The sequence below is a fragment of the Plectropomus leopardus genome, chromosome 12 (genome assembly GCF_026936395.1).
Source record: "Plectropomus leopardus strain MGB_pleo_1.0 chromosome 12, ASM2693639v1, whole genome shotgun sequence".
NCBI classification, from domain to species: domain Eukaryota; kingdom Metazoa; phylum Chordata; class Actinopteri; order Perciformes; family Serranidae; genus Plectropomus; species Plectropomus leopardus.
The window spans coordinates 11,896,109-11,914,635 of record NC_142187.1 but is presented as its reverse complement, the minus strand read 5'-3'; the positions used below and the strand labels follow the sequence as shown (position 1 = coordinate 11,914,635).

Here is an 18,527-nt window from a genome sequence, read left to right as displayed (position 1 = left end):
AAAAATGACTGTTGCTATGAAAAAAAAGCAAAGTTGGGAGAAACAGTTTGGAAGAAACCATTCTGACATCCCTCTCTGTAGCTGCATGCATGTGAGGAGCCCACCCCACCTCAGCTGTAGTGAGGAGAGCCCAGTCCAGGCAGCCAGCAACCAGCGCGTCTCTGCCTACCAATAGGCATGCTCGGCTCAGGCTCTGTGCAGTGCTCAGTCTCAGCAGCTAAAGCTGGGCGCAGGGGAACTGCGACGGCCGCGCCAAGCATCTTCCCAGGTATGCGTCTCTCTGTCGCTACGCCCTTATTCATTTTTGCAATGTTATGGCATCTTGCTGCATGCTGTTTCCCGCTCTGTCGACACTGGCTTTATTTCTAGGGAGGGGTTGCTGTGTCTTTTTTTTGTGTGTGTGTGGCTCACGTAGCCTCCACCGTAGCGCAGGGCAGCGGGTCTTGGTAAACACTCACAGTCAGCGAAGACGCATCTGCAAAACCTGCTCGTTAACCGCGCGTCAACTTGCACACACCTCAAAATGTTCGCCCTTCGACAGATCAGCGCCTCGCCGCCGCTGCTGCTGCTGCTTGGCGAGGCGGGGATGTGCGCTGCGCTGCGTGCATTTCATGGGGAAAATTTGCAACGAGGTAATGATTTGGCCAAGCGGCTTTCGTCAAAACATGACCGCTGACTATATTTTCAACTTACAGCGCGTGCAGGTAGAGGGTTTTTTTCCCCTGGTAGGCGCTGCACTTGCGGAACTGGGCGAAGCAGGTATTGGGAGCGGATTTGAAAAATCATTTCATAGCAGTCAATATTATGTAGGCTGTGCCATATAACACTGCAGTAGGGTATAGCAAGGCTATAGTAGGTCATAACGTGTATATGCATGGATAGATATTTTTACAACGGTGATGTATTATTGATAGCTATGTGCTATGATACAACGGATCTATTTCAAGTCATTATTCATTCATACAGTAAGTTATCATCCAGGGGGAATGTTTTTTTAAGGATTTCACAGAATCAGGTGGACTTAGTTAAGACAAAGTGCTCTTAATAAAAACGTGCTGAACTTGAGGTTTGAAATTAGTTTGAATAAGCAGTTTTTTTCTGATTTGCCTGCTCTGTGGCGCTCTGTTCTCCCTGTCACTAGGTAAGATGTAGGTACACTCCCTTGGCAGTTAGGGTGGTGCTGCCTGCTAGTGCTGATGTGTTACAGTGGCCACTACCTGTGCATGCAGTCTGCTAGGCCTGGCTTTACATTGGGGGCCTCCCTCCCCTCAGCTCTGGGGAGGGTGGATGGATGGGTGGTGCTGGTCAATACAACAAAATCTCTAAAAGTTTAAAATAAATTCAGACTCAACCCCTAAGTTGAAGTTTTCAGGGCGGTGCAGGGGAGTTATCAATGACAGCTCCTCACATAAAAATTGATCCACGTACAAAAGCAGTAATTATCATCTAATGAATGACCTCAACAGCAACTTTTACAATAGCTGACCTTTTTCTTGGTTCTCCTCACACACACACAAAACTATCATTTTCTTCAGCATATCAATGACGTGCATGCGAGAATCTGCTTTTGTTGTAATTATTAATGGCACTTTGGTTGTTGCTATGCAAAAAAAGGCCCATGTGCTGTATTTCCACTGCAATCATTTGAGGCTGTGACCTTGTCAAAAAGGGCCACTCTGTGTCTGGTTCGCTCTAGTTCTCTTTGATAAAACTCAGTGTTAAAGGAAGCTACTTTTCCATATGAATCCATCTTCACTAGTCATGACTGCTCTTGCATTTGGCTAATTCAGGGAGCCCTTGAGTTGATTTTGCGCTGCATTTACCACACTGCCTATTCAGTCCACTTGAAGAGCAAGGAATAGTTGGAGGACTTATACATCACAAGCCCTGATTTCAACATGCTGATTTTTTATCTTGTGGTAGGGTCTGCTTTTGCTCCATTGTCAGTGAAGTTACAATGATGTTTCTGAATTGACTCATTCATTTTCACATGATGCTGTCCTTGAAAATATGGTTACACTTAGTGTAGTCTTAGGGTGGAGATTTTCTGCTGAGCCTTTTACATCTGGATAGTATCAATTATCTCCAGGTGACTGTACATCTGAAATGTTACAGTGAATCATACAGTATGAAATAAGCGCCACAGGCCAGGGGCAGCTCCTAACTGAAAAGTGGAGAAAGTTATGAATTGAGAAATGCTAAGGTCACCTTAAGGTCAAGAGAAGAGGAAGGAGTTTTATCCATATCATTTGAACAAAATTATCTTTTATATTATTAATATTTTGCAACACTGATGTGTATTGTCCAAAAAACAATCATTTACTGACAGATTTCTTGGTTTAGTTAAACGTTTGTTTTGTAACTATCTCCTATGTGAGAAATTAATTGGTAAGTCCATAGAAAATAAAATAAAATCAGCAAATATTTAGATAACTGATTAATCATTTTATTGAAATTTCATGAAAAAAAATTCCAAATATTTGTTGGTGCCATCTTTTCATATACAACGATTTTCCACTTGTATTCATCATGTATGACTGTAAATGAAGCATGCTTCTGTTTTGGATGGTTGGTTTAACAAAACAAGAAGTGTAAGGATGTTAGATTGGGCTCTGGGAAGGTGATTTTACAACTTTTTCTATACATTTCTTGTACAGAATGATTATTCATTTATCTTGAAAGTAACCGTCCAATAAGTCAATAATGTAATTAATTAATTTGTTGCAGCCCTAGTCTGCTTACTGTTAAACTCAATCAGTATTAACAGTAGTTAGGCAGTATGTTAAATTTTAGACCTTGTGTTGTAAAGACTCAGCAGAATATATCTTTTTGTATAATTACATACTGACTCTAGCAAAAAAGTCTGTTTTCTTTATATCTAAATGTTTTGAAAGTGAATATCATTTCAATGCACTGTATTGTTATATCATAAGGTATTAATTATGAATGGCACAGAGAAGAACAGCATTTTTTTAGTAGCTTAAGGTAAGTCAAAAACATGAGAAGAGACAGAAGTATGCCTCATTTAACCTTATTTAAATGCATTAATTTCTTATTTTGTTCATAAAAAGGAAACAAAATGTACTGCAACAATATGCACTCTGTCCTCTAAAACCTTCAGAGAAGTTTACTGTCGTAGTATGTATATATATATATATATATATATATATATATACATACATATATTATTTCCTATCTGTGATATCATCATTATTACATATTTATATTAATCTATTTATATATTGTTGAATGGCCAAGTGTCACATTAAATACATCTTAGTTCTGGCACATGACCTAAATCTCTGATGATATACTGCAGCTGAAAAATAAAAGAGATTACGTCTTTTAGTTTCATTAAAAAGTAAATAAATAAAGGTGCTTGCTATAAACAATTTTGGCACATCATCGCCCTAACTTAAAGTGAGAAGTGGTTTGTAAGTCTATTTTAACACTTATGTCTTTGATTCACCACTGTACTTGTCCTTTAAGTGACACTTTTGTAATGGAAAATGAATAGCGAGCCACTATTCAAGTCCAAACATGATTAGCCAGAATGCTAATGTGTGCAAAGCCTTTGATCACTGTGTTACTGTTTTATAAGCCATCCACCGTCATCTCCAGGCAGGACAGACTGTTATAGCCACTAATTAATATATCAGACAGAGAGGGCTGCTTCTGCATTCACATACACACACAAACAGCAGAGGAACTTCGGAGAGTAGACTCCTTACAGAAAACCTTAAGTCATAAAACAATCTTTTTTTTCTTTAGAGGTCATACACAGAAAATTAATATTACTATTACTAATACTATTTTGATGATAGATTCCTCCTTTTTGCAGATGTTAAGTATTGCCTATTGCCCACTTGGAAACAAGTGTAATTGTTAACTGCATACCTTTGGGTTTTGGACAACTGGTTGAAAATACAACCAATTTGATGACATGGCCTAAGGCTTGTCACTTTTTTTCAGACACTACACAGACCAAACAAATAATTTGTTATCTAAGACAATGATCATCAAATTAATAATTAATTTAAAAAAATGTTAGTGGCAGTGCAAATTATTTTTAATAAGACATAGTGACTACAGTCTAAGAGAAGTTTGGTTGCATTGTTTTTAAACAGATTTGGTTACTGTATGTTCATGCTTTGTATGGTGGCCTGGAAAGTTTTGGTTTGGTTGGATTTAGTTTGCAAAATAATAAATAATAAAAAATGATGCACCTGTTAGAATGAACTTGTACAAAATGTATTGGTACGGTGAATATACACATATCTAGAGGTAAGTATCACGTTCAAATCTTAAGAATAGTTATGGTGTGTTTGTTTTTATCATTATTTTACCTTAAACTTTACATTCTTTCAATTAATTTTATTTTTTTGTTAACATTGCAAGTTAGTCTTCCACTGTGAACTGGATTTTATAAATCAGCAGCTTAATTACTTTAATAGCATGTAATAAATGTACCATATTTTTTTCCCTGATGTCATTATGGCCAAAGAATTACTGACAACTTGCGAACTTGCACCACACATGGTGACATACAGCACAGAGACAAAGAGCTGTTTAGCAATTTACATTGAATATTAAATTTCTCCATGTTTGTGGGCATACAGAAGGGTTGCAGCTATATTAAGCTTCCCAGAGGGCAAATATATGATGCAAACTAATCTGGAAGAGATCCCCTTAAGAGTATCTGGCATGTTTTTTTCTATATACTTAATGTTAAAGAATTACTTTGTAGTTTCTGTTAAAATGTGCAGCTATTCTCGTCCACTGGAAGAAGTATAGCATTGTCAGCATGCATAGATTTGTGCTGCTGTCCAACTGCTGCTGCGAGTGTCTCAAGAACAGTAACTGTGGTTGTACTGACTGATGATGAATGTTCCACCTCGAACATGCTTCTGTTGAGGTTAAATCACATTTTCTATGGCGTTTATCCCAGACAAAGGGTGGAGAAATCATTATGTAGAGAGGGGTTTAATGGATGGTAACAACTCTCAATTTAGCTATTTTTATACTAGACAATGGTTTTAGATGATTTGGAGAGATGATAAAATGTCTCTGGGAGGAAAGAAGGGTGGTGCTAGATTTCAGAGAGAATTGTCCATGTTCAGGAAAATAACCTGGACTACACAGTAAAAAAAAAAAGAAAAAGATGGGGTGTTAAATTCTGCGGTGTGCGGCTTTAAAACTTTAGTTGTACATTCCAGACATACCCTTGGAAACACACTAATGTCTGCACAATAGACTGTGTTATGTTTAGCACATGTTCATGTTTAATTTAGGAGAACACTCACTCAGCTTTCAGCATAGAACATGCTGACAAAGTAACACATTATCACATCTGGAAAGGTAACACAAACATCTGTATTTTCTGCCATCAGCCAGAGCGTGTTGAAAACATCCCCGATTTAGGTGCATGCAGAAATAATCTGTCCACATGTTACCTCTTCCCTCCCCTGTCCTCCCCTTAGTGATGGCCTCTGCTGAGCAACCGTGCTCCAGCTTCCACCAGCAGCACTGCGCATAAGGCAACACACCCACCTTTGCCCTCCTGCCCAGAAGTGAGAGAGACACCACCATGTACAGTGTGGAGGACCTCCTCATTTCGCACGGATATAAATTACCCAAGAGCGGCCCTCCGTCTGCCACGCCTTATGACAAGCGCCCTGCTGATTGCCAGCGTGAACTTGTGGACAACAGAGCTGGCCGGGGGACACTGAACGGGTATGAGGCAGACCGGGGGGCTTCTATCACAGGCATCTATGGTAGCAGGCAGGCACTGGTGAAGGGCTACCCCGCCACAGAAAACGAGAGCGGGGAAAGGATCCAAAGGAGAAAAGAAGTCGGCATCGGTATCCTAGGTGACGCTCAGCCCTTGGGTGATTCTCTCGCCACAGATAGTGGGTGAGTGTTTTTTTATTTTTTTTCCCTCTCTTTTGCGATCCCCCACACCCTTTACCTTCCCTTTTTTTCCTCTCCCCCCCTTCTCACTGGGGCCCTTCGGTATTGCATGCAAAACTGAGTCTGCACTGCGCAGGGTTTTTTTTTCCCCTCCTCTTCCCTTTCCCCTCCTTCCAGAGCTGCAGAACACTGTGGCTGCAGCAGCACCACTGACATATCTTATGCTGGGATATGAGGAATTATGAAAGGTGCCTTTGCATTCGTTTGAGTTGTTTACATGCTTGTGCAGAAAGGCGGCTTGCGTCTCCATGGAGCCCACCCATGCGCTGGTATCCTCTCTACAGCCTCCACCAGGCAGGCAGATGTAAACAGCAGCACTAGACAGTGAGCAAACTGAGGAGGACTGAACATGCCTCAAGACAGGCGCGTAATCACTCCACTGTAAACACTGGCACACTGAATCACGCCCAGCACGTGCTCTGTGATGTAAGCATGTTGCTGGGCAAGTGTGCACAGCGCGGCTCCCCTCAGCCATACAGTAGCATATGCTGCTGAGGATGATCCATTGACTTTGCTGCTTAAATGAATGAGTACAGTGACTAACACAGTAATGTAGTGCAGTGCAGATATAAGATGAGGCTCTTGAGAAGGGTAATTGTAATTCATTCTGAGTTCCCTTTTATTATTTATTAGACTGGATATTTTACAAATGTATAGAGTAATATCTATATATGATTTTTTTATGGTTGGATTTTTCTTAGTTTTTTATGGAACTGCTAACTGCAAATTGTGGTATTATGAGGCTGTATCATTAATATGAAACATCTATCCTGAGAAAATACAATTATCGATTTATTTTATTTGAAAGACCTGATGGATACATTTGAATTTCAAACAAGGATTTCAAACCCACGCTCCCGTTTTCCATTGTGACTGACTGTCATCAGGGTGGCTTAAAACATGCCTGGATGTGACAGATGACCTACGGATATTCATGGATATCACAGAGTTTCTTAGCTTCATTCAGCAGTGCTTTTCCACCATATCAAGAAAATTACCATGACTGCTTGAGAAAATTAAAATTACAGAGTAATTCAACAAAATGACCCTCTTTGAACACAAAGAAGTGATGCTCTGTTTGTTAGACCCAATCTGTTATGATTAAGTATGCTTTTTCTAAGATAATTGTTTTAGCAGTGCAACATGCATTACAGCCTTATCCTGCACCTAAGAGGTAAATTTGGACCCATAACTAAAATTATCTCCAGGCGGCACTGCTTTATCACACTACAGTGGAACCACTGCTTTGAAACTGCCAACAGCCACTCGTCACAGACTTGCCATTTTATGTTAAATTCAGCTAGCGTTTAAAAAAAAGTGTTTTAATTATGTTTTATTGTGACATAGAGTAGCAGATTGCTTTTAAAGTTTATTGTTTATTGGTAGGTCATATGGTATTTCCAAAAGAGTACAGTTTGATCTTTCCAATTGAGTTAGATGATCAGAGGCAAAGAGGTACTTCTGCTATCAGATCAGGTGATGGAATGTTTTTGCAAGACTTTCCTTAAGAGCCAAAGTAGCTGTCCAGATGACCAGCTTTCAAGATAAGGTCAGCACAATTTAATATGCAGATCATATTGCAGTAGCATCACAATTTCATGGTTTCTTCAAGGGACTTGGGAGCCGCTGACTTAAGCACTTCTGTCTCATATGTGCTGGCTCTCCTTGATTAAGTAGCGTTGGAAAGCCAATACAGCCAAGCCAAAACACATGCTTGAGACTGGCATGGACGCAACTATCAAATCTTAAATGGGTAGTGCTGCTTTATTATATTATCATAGGGACTGACATAATTCTCATTTTCTGATTATTACTGATAGTTTTAAGTATCAATATACTAATAGTTTCTTTTAGTGTTTTTCTTTTAAGCCATGCAATACTAACAAACTCAATCATATAGTCAGAATATTGAAAAGAACATTTCCTTTCAGACACTATTCTCTGTTTGTCTTTGTGTCTAAATCTAATGACATGTAAGATGTCACTCACTTCTTTAACTACACCCAGATAGATTGTGTCATGTCTCAACTTAGATCTAGAGTCCACATGACTTTCATTCTGTGAATCTTTAAATATCTTATTCACTCTGAACTTTTCTGTATTTATAGGTTCTATGATGTTCCCAGTTTGACTTATTCAGAACCGCTGAGCCATGAGGAGAGGGATGTTTCCTACTGGCGGAGGCGAGGCCAGGACTTCAGCATCCTCTTGGACTATGCTGATGGGAGGGAGCTGAGGGCCTCTGCTGGTGCATGGAGGCCACAGGCCCTGATTGCAGCAGAGGAACACAGAGCAGAGAGGCACGCGCAGCAGCTATGGGAGGACATTTCCTGGCTAAGGGACCTGGACGCAGCCCCTGGTCAGCTAAGGGTGACCGGGGAGAGGAAGTGCCAGAGCCTCGGTACGGAGGAGTGGAGGCCTGCTGTGGGCCTGGGAAGGCAGCTGTCGGATGGGGACGGGGAAAGGTGGGCTCAGGAACAGTACCGCCTGAGGACACCTGAGGGTTTTTTTCACCCTAGAACTAAAGCAAAGTCTCAGTCTCTCCCCAGAGTTTTGTCACCTGATGGGACCACTGGCAGAGAGCTCATTCCATCTCGGCCTAGCCTACCTGATAGACAACAGAGGATAAGCAGCACTGTCTTCTCTGGGCCCTATAGTAGGTATATCTATAGTGGTGCTGTTGTCAGGGACCGGTGGGGTAGGAATGCAGGGCCAAGCAGCCAAGTTGCACTTTTACCAAAGCCCAGGTTCAGCAGGCCTTTAAAGCCACCATCATATGAGATTCACCAGCAGACTAGGGGTAGCGCAGAAATGCTTGCTATAGAGCAGGGTGCCAAACAAAAAGAAAGGCCTGTCTACTATCCAAGGGGTGGGGAGCTGAGACAAGACTATTACGCACAACACTCTGCCATCTCTGGAATGGAGCCCCCTGGCTACATCCCACCCCCATCTTACAGAAGAGCCCTACCCCCAAGAGCAGTTTCAATCAACCGCAATGAAATGGCAAACCTTAGATGGAGGGCGGAGGCGCTGCAGATGCCCCACTCCGATCCTGGAAGGTGGTTTTACAGACAGGCAGGTTCATGGCTGGAACATTATGGAGATCGTGGTGCGTCCTATCGAAAACAGGTATACTCTGGACATGAAGAACAACCAGGTCATGCCCGTCAATTACCCACTGAAGACCCAAGAGTGAAGCAAATCTCAGGAGGGCCTAGCGGAAGTTCTCTCACTGACTCAGACAAGATCCGTAACATCAACAAAGAGATAGCGCCCGCTAAAATTTTAGGACAATCTACACATGATAGTGCCTTTCCTCCCCAACAGGGGCCAGCTCTCAATACTGAAAGCCGCAAAACAGCTCTCAATGACAACGAAAGCAGTAATCGATGGTGCAGCAGGGGATTAAACAAAAAAAGTGACAGTGTAGGTCCTGAACAAAACCGTAGTCAGTTTTTTCCTTCATCTATTCTGGGTAAACCACCACCTCCCCCATGCAAGCCGGCTGACCAGGGTGTCTCTGAAACTGTGACAGAAGTAAAAAAGGTGGAACCACCTGAACCACCAGAGAAAGACAAATCCAAGAATTTAAAAAAGAGACTTAGTGAGACAATTTTTTGTTTGGTGTCTGTCCCTGTTACTCCGCAGCTCACTGGGACAATCCGTGATCAAAATAACAACAATGAGAAGTCACCAGATCCAGCGGATAGTCCTAGTGACAACAAAACTGGCCATTTAACAAACCAAAGTCTCCAAAGCACATCTTCAGCTGAAGCTGAGCTGCAAGCACTAACTGGTAGCATAGCGAGCAGCAAAACAAGTAGTAGAGCAAGCAGCAAAATGTTTAAAAAAGTACCTTGTAGACCCCCTAAGATAAACCATTACAAGGAGATGAAACTGTCGGGAACCTGGCCTGCAAACCAGTATCGAGACCAGGAGACACAAACTAGCCCAGAGGCCCAAAAACCAGCCTCTGAGAACAAGGAAGCACAACAAGACCCTGTCCCTCCTGGCACTGAAGTCCCTCCTGATAGTGGCGGTGTAGTGGGAACTGCCTTTAGTTTTCCTATAAAGGGAGTAAAGAGCCTGAAACTGTCAAGCAACAGCGCCTTCTCCCTGACCGCCACCTTCTCCAACCAGCTGAACAAGAGCACAGCTCAGCAGCCAGCAGTACCACCCTCAGGAAATGTGGAGGAGACCAAACCAGCAGCAAACAGTGGGCAGGAAGCATTTGAACCGTTCCTGCTGAAACCGGCCAGCCAGCGTCCATGGGATGCTGTTAAAGAGTTGGAGACCATTAAAAAAGAAGTCCAGGAGCAACAGCAGCAGCAGAGCAGCAAACAGCCCAGTGTTGATAAGTGCATAGAGGACCTCAATGAGGCCTACAAAGACATCTTGGAGCTAGGCACTGCCAGCAATAAAGTCCCAAATGGTTCTGTTCAAATCCCTGAGCGAATCAAAATCCGGTTGACATCAGAACCTCTCAACAAGCCCAGCAGCCTTAGGCGCAGTGCAGTAAGCTGGTCTGTTGACCCAGAATACAGGGAAGTCAAGAGCGCCTTTTCCAGGCCTGCTACAAAGTCGGTAACCTTCAGCAAGCAGCTTAGGGAGGAGCTCCCCGTCCCACCTCGGGAGACAGGCTTCAGAGAATACAGGGTTGTTGCACATCTATCACGCAGACGGAGCAACGATGGCAGGACGGTAAAACTAGACCTGCCAGATGAGCCTATAGAGACACCACTTTGTGACTTCAGTCCAACAACGCACACCGCAGCAGCGGAGGTGCCATGGGCAGATAGACAGCCCATGCAGGATGCCTCTACACTCACTAGTCCTCCTGATTATGAGGACATATGCCAGACTTTGCGTCACTCTAGAGACCCGACGGATGTCAATAAAGCGTCCACAGGCAATTTTAAACCTAATGACGCAGATACTCTTCAAGATCTCAGTGCTGAATCAGAGGAAGAGTGCCCTATTTGTAAAAGAGAGCTTGAAAATCAGATGAGACAGGGCCCATTGCCTCCACTTCATGAGGAGAACAGCTCAGACAGCTCGACCAATCAAAATGGCAGTCCACCACGATGCACTGCGCTAGAAAGTCCAGCAGAAGATATAAAAACAGAGGAGCCAAAGGACTCAAGTTTGAATCAGTCAGGGTCCGATCTGTGTGCTGACACAAGGGAGCAGCATTCAGCGACACAGGAAAATGTGGGAGGGGGTGAAAAGACAGACAACGCTCAGGCACAAAACATGGACAATTTGTGCGCAGTTGATCCTGCTGAGAGCATACCAGCGAATGGAGCTGCAGAGGAGAGCGCATCCACAGTATTAGCAACTGATGTGCCAGCAGACCTCCAAGTCACAGAGGAACAGAGTGTTAGTGAAACTAAGGAAGTAGAATTAGGAGAGAAGGAAGCCATTACAGGAGAAACACCTGAGGGCAGTGCAGACAAACAGACTGCTGAAGTGAAAAGTGAGTGTGAGGGACAAGACAGTACAATGCCTGATGACAAGCAGGAGCAAGAAAAGAAGCCATTTGCTGTTCCAGAGCATAGACTTGGTTTACGGACTCATCTGGGGCGAGACCACCCAGTGTTACCAGAGTTTCCGCCAGATAGACTGCCACTTTCAGTTCCCCCACACTTAGACCGCAGGCTGTCTCTTAGCTTGGAGGGGGAGAGGAGGAGCAAGGGCCCCTCCCACCGAATGGAAGCATTGCAGACAAAGCTGGCTGTCTCTCCAGGTCGCGTGGCGGTTGAGCGCCTGGCCCGAATGAGGGAGGTGGACGTTATGTACCGTATGCGGCGCCTCAGCATCAGGAGTACTGACTCTGGGGAGGGGGAGACAGAGGCAGAAGGGGAGGGGGATGGGGAAGGCAAGGACGAACAAGCAGAGGAGCCCCACTCTGCTCCTCTGAGAGACAAGGAGAAAGATCAAGATCAAGAGGTCACCCATTCACAGCAGGTCTCTGAGGAGACAGTGTTGCAAGATGAGGAGTCATCATCTCACTCAGGTAAGATGAGAAATTAAAAAGAGTAAATGAAAAATGAAAAACATATTAGTTAAGTTTAGAGGACTGTCTGTAAAGCTTTGAAAATGTATCCACATTTTGAAATTATCAAGGGTAACATTTAGGTAAACATTTATTTTCCTTGAGGTTCTTGCTTCACCCAGATTCAGTAGAAAACCAATTCTGGAAGGAAAAGGAAAATACTTTTGCAATTATTAAACATGTTTGTTCAATGCATCATACAATTTCTATGTCCCAATCCACAAATTTATTATTCATGCTTCAGGATGACTGCACACTAAACCATGACTGAAAGTGATAGTTCCATTTAAATCCTGACAAATGTGTGGGTAATAAGTAATTGCATGTGTTGAAAATAAAATGTTTATGTAGCTATTGATAGAAAATTAGAAGTACTGGCCATAGAGTGGTCCAGGAATGAGTGCTAAAACCAGGAAATGAGTATACACTTCAGGTTCCCCTGTCTCAAAGTGATTTTTTTTTTGTTTTGTTTTGTTTTGTTTTGTTTTTTTGTGTGTAAAGGAGACGTCAAACTATGTTAAGAGGACACAAACCATGCTTATTTTCTGTTGTTTTTTTGTTTTTTTCCAAACTTTGTGGGTTTTTTTGGGGAGGGAGGGAGGGAGGGAGGGAGGGGGCACAAGGGAAACACTGCTTAAATGAAGAATTCCAGTGTGTTATTTCTATGACTTGAGACATTTTAATCAGTATCTCTGAACATGAGCTCTCTAAAAGCCAGCAACCAGAGAAGTAAGTCTCAATTTTGTGATGTCATCAAGTATCAAGTCTGGAGCTGCTCCATAGACAATGAATGGGAGCCTGACTCTGTGGACCAACTGAATATTTGTTTTCTTTTTATACCCAAATGAGCTTTATTCTGTTGTAGTGTTCTGGTTCTGAAACAGACAGTTTTGCCATTTACTCAGAACATCCCCCGAGTGCTCTCAACTTTTCCAATTCATTGTCTGTGGAACAGTTCTAGACTTTATTCTTGCTGACATCACAAATCTGAGTTTTAGCACTCTAATTTTTAGTTTTGTTAGAGTTTTTTGTGTTATAGTTTTAGGCTTTCTTAGACCATATGAATAACATGTATACATTTTGAAAAGTGGTGTAGTTCCCCTTTAAGAATGCACTAATAATTTATCTCTGGAAGTTGCAAGTTATCAAAATTTAACAGACTGTCAATGGACCTTGCTGTAAAGAGACATTTCCACAAGATGGTGTCAGTGCCCAGATAGAAAGCAAGTCACCTCCTCAGTAAATTCAAATCCGTTTAACATATCAATGACATTAATCTCACTAGTATAACTTTTTAACCTTGCTCCTTACTATCCTTCTTTGATTCGGATAATTCTGATGAATAATTTCATACAATACAACATATAGATAAAAATACACCGTTTGTGAATGAATACTTTTCTTCTTTACATCCCAGAACCCCATGATCCCAGCCGAGTGGAGACAGTGTAGAAAGACTACGTCCATCATCTCCATCTGAGGTTTTTAGCTCCAACACTGTGACCTGGCTGCCTACTAGAATGCCTTCATCTCATCTTGACACTGAAATGGCCTTCTTGTCCGACAAGAGCATTGTGTACACCCTCACCCTCGGCGCTGCGTTGACTACTAAGAGTGCTGTTCCACTGCCAAAGGGAGGTGCCCCTTTAACTCGTGGGGCAACTTCCACTTCGAATCCCTCCCCAGCCTTCCCAAACTGACTTCCCACTACCCCATCTGTCCTCCATCCCCAAGCCCATCCTCTTATAGGGTTTCTACTAGTTAGTCTTCTTGTAGTGGCTTGACCTTTCTATTCTATCCTCCCTATGCTTTTCTCATTGGCAGACATTATGCAATTCTGTCATGCATACTAGAACTTCTAAAATGTCCATAGTGAATACAGTGGAGACATTTTTTACATACTGAACGAATCTGTTTGTTTACGGGCAAGCTCTTAAGGATATGAATGTAAGCGTTTATGTTTAATCAAACGTAGACATAGAAGGGTTACTGTCACAAACCTGTTCTTTTGCATTTAAACTACACCAAAATAAACTGCGCATCTGATTGTCGTGGTGAGGCGACAGCTGTTTTAGAACTGGACATCACTGTCTCTGGCTCAAGAACTGTTTTGATTTTCTGACAAGATCAATCAGCCTTTCTTTTTTAAAACTGAACGACATTGTGCCCTGTCTCATTGCTTTTGTACACACCGCAACCATAACCCATAGAGCTCTTCAATGAAGAGTGACTCTACACCACCCGACATGATAGACCAGTGACCTATTATATGTTAACATTGGTTCTACGCTGGAGAGGGAGAGTTGCCTTCTTTAACCAGACGTGTGTTAGTTCTCTGATCAATCCGATGTATAGCTCCCATTTCCAGGTAATTTCAGGAAGCAATAAAGGCACGGATTGAGTTAAAGTGGTTTTTGGCGAATTTGATAAACTTTACGGACGGATATAGGAAAATAGAACAAAAAAAGAGATAGGTAGAGCAATATTGTTGTACAAACAGCTCAGTGGTGTAGTGGAGCTACCTGTAGGAACCATTGTCAGGAGTTTTTATGTGAACGTGTCATTGACATCATATTACAGGGATATGGAATCGTGTCAGGGTATATGGCCGCTAAAAAGGGGGGTGGGTGCTTTACTTCATGATATATATCTATGTTCATACATCTGTATTGCAAAGAGACAACATTTCACGGAATATTTATTTTTGTTATCATCGAATTGTTAATCAGTTTGCATAATGTACAAAATAAAGTATATTTTAAATATTTTAAGAGAGATTTTGTATTTAACCATGAAATTTTATTTCTCCACACTTATATCAAGCTGAAAGTATCATACGTCTGTATAGTATCATATTGAGAGTATACATAATTTTTCTAGTGCTTTAAAAACAGAGTGATTTAAGATGGGATGGCCCTGTGGTGTGCCTTGATCACACGATTTGGTTTCAGTGAGCGATAGGGTTCATCATTGCCAGTGTTAAGGTGATGGAAACTTTTTGATTGTGCCATGATTTCCTATTTGATAGTGCTTTTTCATACGCTAACAGAGTCAATGTTGGACGCTCCTTGTGATATTTGATACATCAGTCCATCTCAGCTGTATTTCCTATGTTGGTGGTCAGACGTGACCTGTGTCTTATTTTTGTCTTTGTATGTCTTCCAAATCAAATCATGTATTGTTCCGTTGTTGGTTCCTCGAAACATGTTTAGAAATAAAATTGGGAAATTTTTTTCTTTTCGTTCTGTCCACCCTCCCTTTCTTCTTTCCCTCCTCCTCCTAACTTTCTCCTTTCTTTCTGTGTTTCTTTCATTCCACAGCGTGTTCATTTTGTGTAAAGTGTTCTGCCGTCCCTAACACTTATTGCACTAAAAGAAACAATGCAGTGTGCTACTGTTGGCTAAAAACCACAAATTTGCAAAGAAAAAAAAAAGTGAAATTATTTTTTTTTTAAATGCAGGGGTTTTTAATAAATTAAAAAAATGTAACTCAAAATCTAAAAATTAATATAAAAAAATCTTGTGGATAAAAAGAAGTTTGCAGTTATGTGGTTTTTCCCACAATAGCAGTGCTGAATTGGTGTAACTTATCAACAGATTTATAGTCAACCATCACTGTTTAGTCGTTCACCAAGTATCACTTAATTGTTATGTAGCATTTTACAGTTGTAGCATTTTATCAACTCAGAACTTTGTCTTGGTATTTCAAGCATTTCTTGTAAATCTGGAATAATCATGTCGCCTTATTATGTGTGCATTACATTATACTCCAGGCAATGCCAAATATTAACCTACTAAGCACTGTTTCATACCTTAGGTTTTTGCAAACAACTTACTGTTCTGCCATCCCTCTGGCTGGAGAGGTACAGTAGCATTGTGGATCGTTTCTGCTCTTCAGGCCATTTATCTGTAGGAACATTGAATCAAAACTGTGAACTTCAAATAATACAAAAAGCATAATTTTAAAAAGTACAGGATGTGATTTGATGTTACGAGACAAGCCCATGGGAGGACAAGCTAGCACGCCCATAATTACTGACACATTTCATTTTCAATTCATTTTGAAGACTGAAGGGCTATGCCTCGGTCTTGTGTGTAAACTGCCCCTGACGACATTTGAATAGCTATTTCAGTACATACGCCCCCCACCCCCCAATAATTGGCATGTCAGGTACACTTGAACATAGTGTCATTTGACTTTTTGTACTGCAGGTTATGTGCAACATGAAGTAATTATGCACACTTGTAATATTTTCTATTTTCATATGAGATTTAAGTGCTTTTTGTACTCACTGACATCTTTTTTTCTTCCTTGCATGAAATGCAAGAGAGAGAGGAAAAAAAATGTTTTTCATAAAGTATATTTGCATTTGGTACTCCGATAGTTAAACCAGTGGGCAAACATTTTGTTTCATTTAATTTACAAAACTATGCCAAGTATTTAAAAGCTATTTTTAGAGTAAATCAAAAGAGAACTCATTCATTTTTTTTCCTTTAAGACATGCCTTTATCTTTGTATCTATAAATATGAGCATAATCCATAGTCATATGATTGTGCTACTGTTGTATGATACTGCAGTCTGATTCATAAATAAACTCTTTGCATGAAAGTTGTGTTTGTGATCAATTGCCTAGAGGCAATCAGGAATTGCTTCATTTACTGTATGAGGTTTACATTTTAACAGAGGAAATATTATGTTTGTTGTTTTTTATATACTTAAGAAATGTGCAACTTCCTCTCTTTAAAATATATATCATTGTATGGGAAGCTGACAAGGAAGCAAGACAAACATAAACAACAACTTCAGCAAGAATGCTGTCATAATTGGGCTCATATTTTTCAGTGCATTAATATTTCAATTTCAAATGAAATTCCTGTTAGAACTGACTCATCTTAAAGTAATATTTAGCCAATAAAAAAGGGGCGTGTGTGCACAGCTATGTGTGTGTTTTCACACATGTACACTTGTGTACTGGCAATTTCAACCCAATTACCCTGCCAGACTGTCACACTGAGCGCCACTTGCTCGATCAAAGCGTTGGCAAAGACAATACTTGAGCCGAACCTTGTAAAAACCTCCCAGCATGCTCTCTGAGGCTTGGATGGCATCCATCCTCCGACGCTGTTCAAATTCCTCTGAGTGCCATCTTTTTCTAAAAGGAGAGTGAGAAGTCTGATTAGTACTTCCTCTGATGTGATACTTTATTGATCCCTATATAGGTAAGCTTTTTTTGAACATCTCAATGCTTTGCTTGAATGCATATTGGCAGATGCTTGAGACACCGGGGTGCTAAGGAGGAGGAGGGGTTATATACAGGAATAAAATTATAGGTTGTCACATAATGTACATGCAGCATCTGTCAGTGCAAGTGAACACAAGAGGTAGTATTTAGCAAAACTGGGAGTACATAAAAATGAAAAGGCAGTAACTAATTACATATTTACAGAAAAATTCACAAATAATGCAACTTCAAAAAAAAAAGGCAACCAACTTTTGTATGATTGGTTTTAGTCTAGATTTTACACCCCAAATAAGACATTATTTCAGTCAAACAACTCACTTTAAATGAAGAATGGTTAGATGTGTAGCTACATAACACAATGATACGGTCTAATAATAGACATTAAGTAACTTAGCTGCATCACAATAAATTTGATGTTGGTTATGATAACGGGACTATAAACACGCCTGACAAAACAAATGCTTACCAATTATATATAAATGATACAGCTATACATACAACATCATACTTTTGGCCACATGCTAATGTATTCATCTGTGGACACTTAAGCCACAGTAAAATCAATTTAACATTATTGACATTAAAATTGGCTCCTGTAACCACATAGTTAATTACTGCTGCTTTTAAGGTAAGCTTAAGGGATATTTTCAATACCCAATTTAATTATAATTCTCCCTAGCCTAATTTCAATTTCATTCAAAAGTATATATGTGTTGAAGATTTTTTTTAAACATGTTTTTACATTCCTTAATTTAACAGCATCTGTTGGCCAGAATACATCCATGGTCTCAAGTGACAGCTCGAGTTAGCTAGCGGTAAGATCAATAACATTACATTACTTTAGCTAAATAAGTTAGCGTAAGTGCAGTAATTTGGGGCTGTCAGTCTACCAGCTTGGCTGGCAGATAAAGAACTTTTAAGAGGCTTTCATTTGGCATAGCTGCACACTTTTAAAAACGTTTCGCAGACCAGCTAGCTACTTAACTAGCACACTAAAGGTTAACCAGACTAGTGGTAGGTTGCGATTTTTGAACTTATTTGACATTACAGTATTTTTCCACACGATGTTTTGTCGTTGTATTGTGCTCTTACCTTCGTTGCTAACTGTAATTCAGGACAGTTTTCCTGAAAACCTGGGGCATTCAGAAGAAACCATGAAAAAACCACGAAGAAACACGAGAAGAGGGGGGTAAAGTCGACGCTACTAGCTAGTCTTTTCAGTTGTTGTTAACTTGACGTCAATATGGCCGACTGTGACC

At 40.9% G+C, this 18,527-nt stretch overlaps 1 protein-coding gene and 1 long non-coding RNA gene across 2 annotated transcripts in view; one reads left to right on the top strand and one right to left on the bottom strand.

Moving 5' to 3' along the window:
• LOC148188049 (uncharacterized) overlaps nucleotides 1-18,527 on the bottom strand; it is a 30,514-nt gene extending 11,987 nt beyond the window's left edge. The window contains exons 1-3 of the long non-coding RNA XR_015778103.1: nucleotides 18,361-18,527; nucleotides 17,091-17,178; nucleotides 15,861-15,931 (exon numbers count right to left, since the gene is read on the bottom strand). This is a non-coding gene — a long non-coding RNA (uncharacterized LOC148188049). The remainder of the gene's footprint in view (nucleotides 1-15,860; nucleotides 15,932-17,090; nucleotides 17,179-18,360) is intronic.
• jcadb (junctional cadherin 5 associated b) lies at nucleotides 110-16,628 on the top strand. Its single transcript, XM_088085114.1, has 4 exons — nucleotides 110-268; nucleotides 5,481-5,913; nucleotides 8,079-11,986; nucleotides 13,443-16,628. Exons 2-4 carry the CDS (start codon nucleotides 5,588-5,590, stop codon nucleotides 13,475-13,477), a joined length of 4,269 nt encoding a protein of 1,422 aa, XP_087941240.1. The 5' UTR covers nucleotides 110-268; nucleotides 5,481-5,587; the 3' UTR covers nucleotides 13,478-16,628.

Bases quoted from the DNA above. Each gene is read 5' to 3' on its own strand.
- jcadb (XM_088085114.1), top strand. From the start codon at position 5,588: ATGTACAGTGTGGAGGACCTCCTCATTTCGCACGGATATAAATTACCC. The intron at 5,914-8,078 runs GTGAGTGTTTTT...CTGTATTTATAG, and splicing joins TCTCTCGCCACAGATAGTGG to GTTCTATGATGTTCCCAGTT. The intron at 11,987-13,442 runs GTAAGATGAGAA...TTTACATCCCAG, and splicing joins GGAGTCATCATCTCACTCAG to AACCCCATGATCCCAGCCGA.